The sequence below is a fragment of the Simochromis diagramma genome, unplaced genomic scaffold (assembly GCF_900408965.1).
Source record: "Simochromis diagramma unplaced genomic scaffold, fSimDia1.1 OVJJ01000343.1, whole genome shotgun sequence".
Taxonomy (NCBI): Eukaryota; Metazoa; Chordata; class Actinopteri; order Cichliformes; family Cichlidae; genus Simochromis; species Simochromis diagramma.
In genome coordinates, this window is record NW_024386831.1 from 4,584,517 (window position 1) to 4,590,516 (window position 6,000).

A 6,000-nucleotide genomic window follows, 5' to 3' on the forward strand; every position below is an offset into this window, starting at 1 on the left:
CTTGAAATTTAGCTAAATAAAATAAAACACAATAGCATCATGAAAACCCTTTATATATTTGCCAGGTTGCCTGCACCCAGTTATGTGCTGTGACTAGTTATAGTTTCTCTGTTTTTGTAACACGGGACATGACAAGTAACAGAAGACCACAGTTTTTCCAGCAAAGCATGTTTATAAAAAGCAGCTGTAGAACTCACTGAATTATCTAATTAATTATTTTTATCAAAGAGAATTTGCAATGCAAACAGTGGCATGACTGGCATGAAACAACACTTTGGGCACCTCACAGCTGTGTATGAGAACTCAAAAGTCAGTTTGATGGGAGCTTAAATGATCTTTAATCTGCCAGCTCCAGAATACAAAGTCTGTGTGATGTGTGTTTGTGCCCATGTGGACATATTGTTGCAGATAACTGATTCATAGGCAGTGCGTGGGTGTCATTTGTGCTGTGTTTTGCACACTCCCAGGAGCATCTTTTGTGTCCTACATGTGAGAAAGGACAATATGAACAATGCCCTGACCTGGTTCTACCAACATCAGAATCAGAATCAGAATCAGAAAGGGTTTATTGCCAGATGTTGAGGAGGTTTACAACATTAGGAAATTGCTGCGGTGCTTCAGTGCAACATACTGTCATAAAAATATAAAAATAAGAATAAGAATTAAAAGTGCTAAGTGGATAGATATATACATGATATATACATGAGTGCAGGTGGTGATCAGTGCCAAACATGGAATGATGCAGTGAACACAGCGTAGGGTCATGTGTTAGTGGTGGGAACAGTCATATGGTTATTGTTCATGTGTCCACCACATGATCTATTTATGTGTGAGAACTTGTCATACTATATTATGTTTGGAAGTTTAACACAGTGGTGGAATAATTCTTATATATTAACTGTTTGCCTAAAAGACTGAGGCTTTGTGGTGATTTAGGGGTTTGAATTCCTAGCCAGTATATCTGAGTTTGGGTTTCAGACCCAGTGTCAGAAGTTCTTATTGTTAGGCTGATTTCTTTATCAAATGAGTCATTTTTGAGTATTAGCTCTGATTATTATTATTTATTGTATAGAATTATTGCTTTTTCGTGTGTTTAATTCTCTCGGTGTAAGCAATTCCAGGCCATTCTGATCCTCTATCTTGTCTTTCTGTTTATTTATTTGTCCTGTAGTGTTCTCCTATATCCATCTTCATGCATAATGTGAGTCTCATCTCTGTGTTTAGGATAGGTCTTTGAGGTTTAAAGGTTATTATTATTATTATTATTATTATTATTATTATTATTATTAATAATATTGTACGCTGAGATCATTTTAATTTTTGTCTTACCTGACCCTGGATTCTCACCTGTGTTAACTGTGTCACCTATGCCTTGTTCCCCACCTGTGTGTGTATAAATAGTCCTGCCCCTGTGTATATATTGTCCTATCGTCTTTTGTCATTGTTTCCTGCAAGCCCTCCTGTGCTCTCTTGTGCTTCTGCAGTTGATTTCAGATTTTGGGCTTTGTTCATTTGCGATGTAGTTTCACCCTGAACAAAATCACTTTTTGTTGTCGATCCTGGATTTCTCTGCAGTGTGACATTATTTTTGGTGACCTTAGCTGAGCCTAGCAAGCTAAATACTGAGATAAATGCTGAACTGTTAAGGTCACTGTTTGTCAGTGAAAATAAGTGTGCATCAGTAGTGAAAAAGAGTCATTGCTCATGGGTCTCCAGTCAGAATATGGAATATGGCCCTACTCTCACCCAGCAGAAAACTACAGAAAAAATCAAAGAGGATGGCTTACACAGCAACTTCCACTCTCAGAATCTGTTACTCCAAGACTCAGCCTGAATATGCCGGTCAAAATCAGTTTCAGGTGGATGAAGCCTAATGCAACAGTACACAAACAGGAATCGTTCATCTTCCTCACCTTCAGGCTTGTGGTATCTTCAGCTTATGTCTTAGCTCTCTAATAAAACTAACATAGATCTAATTTAATCAAAGAATTATGTAACATTTTAAGGATGAAATGAAATAAAGTTGGCTGTTTGCCGTTTCTTGTGATTAACAGACTTCACTCTTTCAGAGCTGTGCTTCAGACCTGTGGACAAGGGGACATGTAGTGGTTCAGAGAGCAGATATGCATACATTCCAGAAAAAAAACGATGCCAGTCATTTTCCTACAGCGGCTGTGGAGGGAATGAAAACAACTTCATAACCCGGAGACACTGCTTCCACAAATGCATCAGAAAGGGTAGGATTATGTTAAGAGATTCACTTTAATCCAATTCAGTTCAGTTTAGTTGATTTATATACTGCCAAATCACAACAGCAGTCGCCTGAAGGCACTTATGTTGGTAATAAACCTACAATAATACAAAGAAAACCCCCAATAATCAAACATCCTCCTATGAGCAAGTACTTGGTGACAGTGGGAAGGAAAACCTCCCGTTTAACAGGAAGAAACCTCAAGCAGAACCAGGTTAAGACCCAGGATGATCAGAGGAAGACAGGACAATCTGGAACTGATCAGTTCCAAAGTTTGGCGTACCATGGCATGCTCATTCAGTTCATTTCTTTTTCATTTGTCTTTAATTTTTCCATTTTAAAAATCTAATATGAAGACATTTTGTGGTTTATGTTGCAGGTCATGGGAAGAGGATGATGATCCGAGTAAGGAGGAAAAACTTACACAACATTCTTAATTACTCAAGAAGAACACTCGACTCTGCGTGAGATTCTACTCTGCTGTCAGCTGTATTTATGCCAATATATGTTTTGTTTGGGCTTTTTTTTTTTTTTTTTAGCTTTATGCATGTTTTTTTTTTTTTCTGCTCTGCAGCCAAGTCTGCCACAACCCCTTGACATCATTGGTCTGCCTCTGTGTTTATAGCAATATGATTTTCTTGACTTGTTGAAACATGTTTATTCATCTCAGGAATAATTTGAGGTTTATGTCAATAAAAAACTCTGTTAATTTTATTTTTGGTCAGACACATGAAAGTAATGCTGTGCTGCACTGTGCAGTTTGGAGTCATTGTTTAGAATCTGCATCTAAATGATGTTCATTAACTGAGATCGTTAGAAGAAAAGACTGCGGGATCCCCCTGTGGTCTAGATACTGGTGGCGGTAGAGGAGAATAAGCAGATGATGATGACACTGATAGAGAATTTGGATCAAGCTCAAGGACAACCCACACTGGTGGACATGGGGAGGAGCAGGAGTAGATTACAATATGTTGTAATGGAACTAGAGGAGAAGCTGGAGATGGAGAAGCAAGGATATCAACAAGAGGAACGTCACAGATCGGCTCTTTCTTACTGAAATCAAACACATTTTGAAATAAGGGGGGGTGACTTTTTGAAGGAAAAAGTGTGACGAATGAAGCTAAAAGTGACACCAAAGAGGGATGACGTCCTTTCGTCCTAGATGAAGGTGAAGAATAATGATTGGACCCTGAAAAGAAACAAATGAGGGCAGACATTTCAGAGGATTTATTTTTTGAAAAGAAAAAAGCTTCATAAAAACAAACAGAGTTAGCCACTGAGAAATGTCATAAAGAGCCTTGTCCTGTTTGCTTGTCTGTGTGCGTCCCTTTGCCGCTCAGACTGCTGCTGCCATGACCTTTAATAAAGAGCTGCCATACATGAATGAAACATATACTGAACAGCTATAGCGTATGCATGATGATCATGTCTTTATGATGTCTTTTCAATAATAACTTGCTCAGAAAAGGGCAAGCATAGCATCAGAGAATAATATTTCTGCCTTTCATTACAAAACATTAAAATTTATGACCTTAGCAGCAGCCTGAGTGACATACAGAGACACAAGAAACACAGAGACAGATGAGCTTTGATATCGCAGCAGGATAGTCGTGTTTTCGATTTACATCAGAATTTATAGGAAAAAATATAACATCTTACAAGCAGACTTTGAAATAATTGCTACACCGTGCTGCTGAGGACGGTGCTCTCTGTTGGTGTCGCTGTACGTCAGGCAGCATCTCATATTCGTCTGTAGCACACTTGGCTTGGGATAACAGATCTTGTGTAAAAATGATTTTTTAATTACCTAAATTTGATTTTTAATGAATTAAACTTGTTATTCGCATTGTTTCTATGGCTTATTGACAAAAAACATTTGTTTGGCTGATGTTCATGCTCTGGGCACTAATGCTTTGCACTGCAGTTATTATATGTATACATATTTTATGTCTTTCTATTTTTCCGATCAGATATTATCATTTCGATTTAAACTTCTCACTATAGCCTTAATGGGAATACATCTAATGCATGTTTACTGTGTATGTACAGCAGCTGATGCTATTCTGCTGTGGTATTGGCATAGTTTCTCTTCAGTGTGAACGGCAGCATTAAAGTTGTGCACAATTCTTCGTCCAGAATTGAATTTTTTTAAAGCAAATTCACAATCAAGAAACCATCACAGCTGTAAATCATTGTGAACAGGATAATGACTGTATTGTTGTTTGTTGTTGATTTTTTTTATGACTTTAAATCAATGTTTTCAAGCTTTGGAATGTTGTTGGTAAGAAAAGCCAGAAGGGGGCAGTGTTGTGTAAAGAAAGAAGTTTGTGAGCAGCAGACGAACAGTGTTGTTTACTGTACATGGCTGTAATGGATGGGACTGAAAGAGTTTATATAATACATTTCAACAATCCTATTGTGTTTTGGGTTTATTTGCTCTCTTTCCATCTCTTTTAGTTTGAGTGACAAGTCCAGAGTTTTACACTGGAAAACAAAGAATAGCAAAATGGCCTTCAGAACTCTAAATAAGACAACAGAAATCATTTAGAGTTGCAAGAATTATCAACTGAACTATCAGCTTTATAACAACATAAAGCTGACAATTTACACCCTGCACAACAGTCCGTTATTGTTGTGCAGGGTGGGGGTGAATTTTTTTAAGCATCCTTCTAGGTTACCTCTGTTGTAGTGCAGAATCCACAGCCTGCATATTTTCAGTGGAATCTGGGTAATTTTCAAGACTTGATCTCTGTTTTGTTATTGATTACTTTATTACTTCATTACGCTATTTTTATTCAAGTCATTGTCTTGTGCAGCTTTATGAAAGCATTTTCTACAAATTTCAGAATGTCAAGTCAATGCATCTCACGTGAAAGACATTCTCTATACTGACAAACCCACTGAGACGTATCACCTGATATAGTTTTAGTTTTATAGGCTGTAACTTTCTCCTGTTTTGAGTGAAGAAACTCTGTTGAACCCATACACAATCATCGTATAATAGTTAGCTGGTAAGCTGCTGGAATATATCGCTCTCATCGACGATAGAAATGTCACAGTGGGATAAGAGTGGTGCAAGAACTTTGTAAGTCTTTTTCCTCGAAAATGAAAAGTGGATCCAAATCATGCTAGCTAAGTGAGTCCAACAGCATAACAGAGACACAACATCCCATCAGTGCAGGATCAAGGGTTCAGATATTTCCTTCAGTCTGTTACGCTTCTGTGTGCTTTACCAGCTGGCGGTAACCCTCGTTGTGGCTGAAATCACTCAATATCAACTGAATTCTGAGTGTGTAAATCCACTTTGACACCGTGTTCCAATCATAATCTCACAGAGCAATTTACGGAAAATGCAGCCTCCTACAGAAACACATCTATAAGTAAATGCTAATGAGATTATGTTTTTACCTGTATTTCTAGCTTATAATACAATAAATCCTCATCATATGTCAGATCCCACAGTGGAATTATGTTTGTCTGTATCTTACTTTACTAGAAAGTGTCGATGTATATATGTGCCTGACAAGAAAACACATTCCCCTGGCAGTAGACTCTTTTTGATGCATGTCATTTTATCGGTGCATATATGTTTATGGCTTTAGAAAGCATCTCCAGTACTTTCATAGCAGCAGTTTGGTTTGAAACTGCAGCTGGTTTGAAACAGAGAAGGTCAGAGAAGCAAAAGGGATTCAAAAGCTACAAAAAGTGCTTTTACCTGTGTGTGATCAGTAATGACCCATCCACCAAAT

The 6,000-nt window shown here is 37.7% G+C and overlaps 1 protein-coding gene across 2 annotated transcripts in view; it reads left to right on the plus strand.

The window, feature by feature from the left end:
• tfpia (tissue factor pathway inhibitor a) overlaps positions 1-4,667 on the plus strand; it is a 42,206-nt gene extending 37,539 nt beyond the window's left edge. For both annotated transcript variants that reach the window (XM_040027593.1, XM_040027592.1), the window contains exons 6-7: positions 2,070-2,237; positions 2,631-4,667. In XM_040027593.1, the coding sequence (XP_039883527.1) occupies positions 2,070-2,201 (132 nt within the window). In that variant the 3' untranslated portion in view covers positions 2,202-2,237; positions 2,631-4,667. The remainder of the gene's footprint in view (positions 1-2,069; positions 2,238-2,630) is intronic.
• The last annotated feature ends 1,333 nt before the right edge of the window (positions 4,668-6,000 follow it).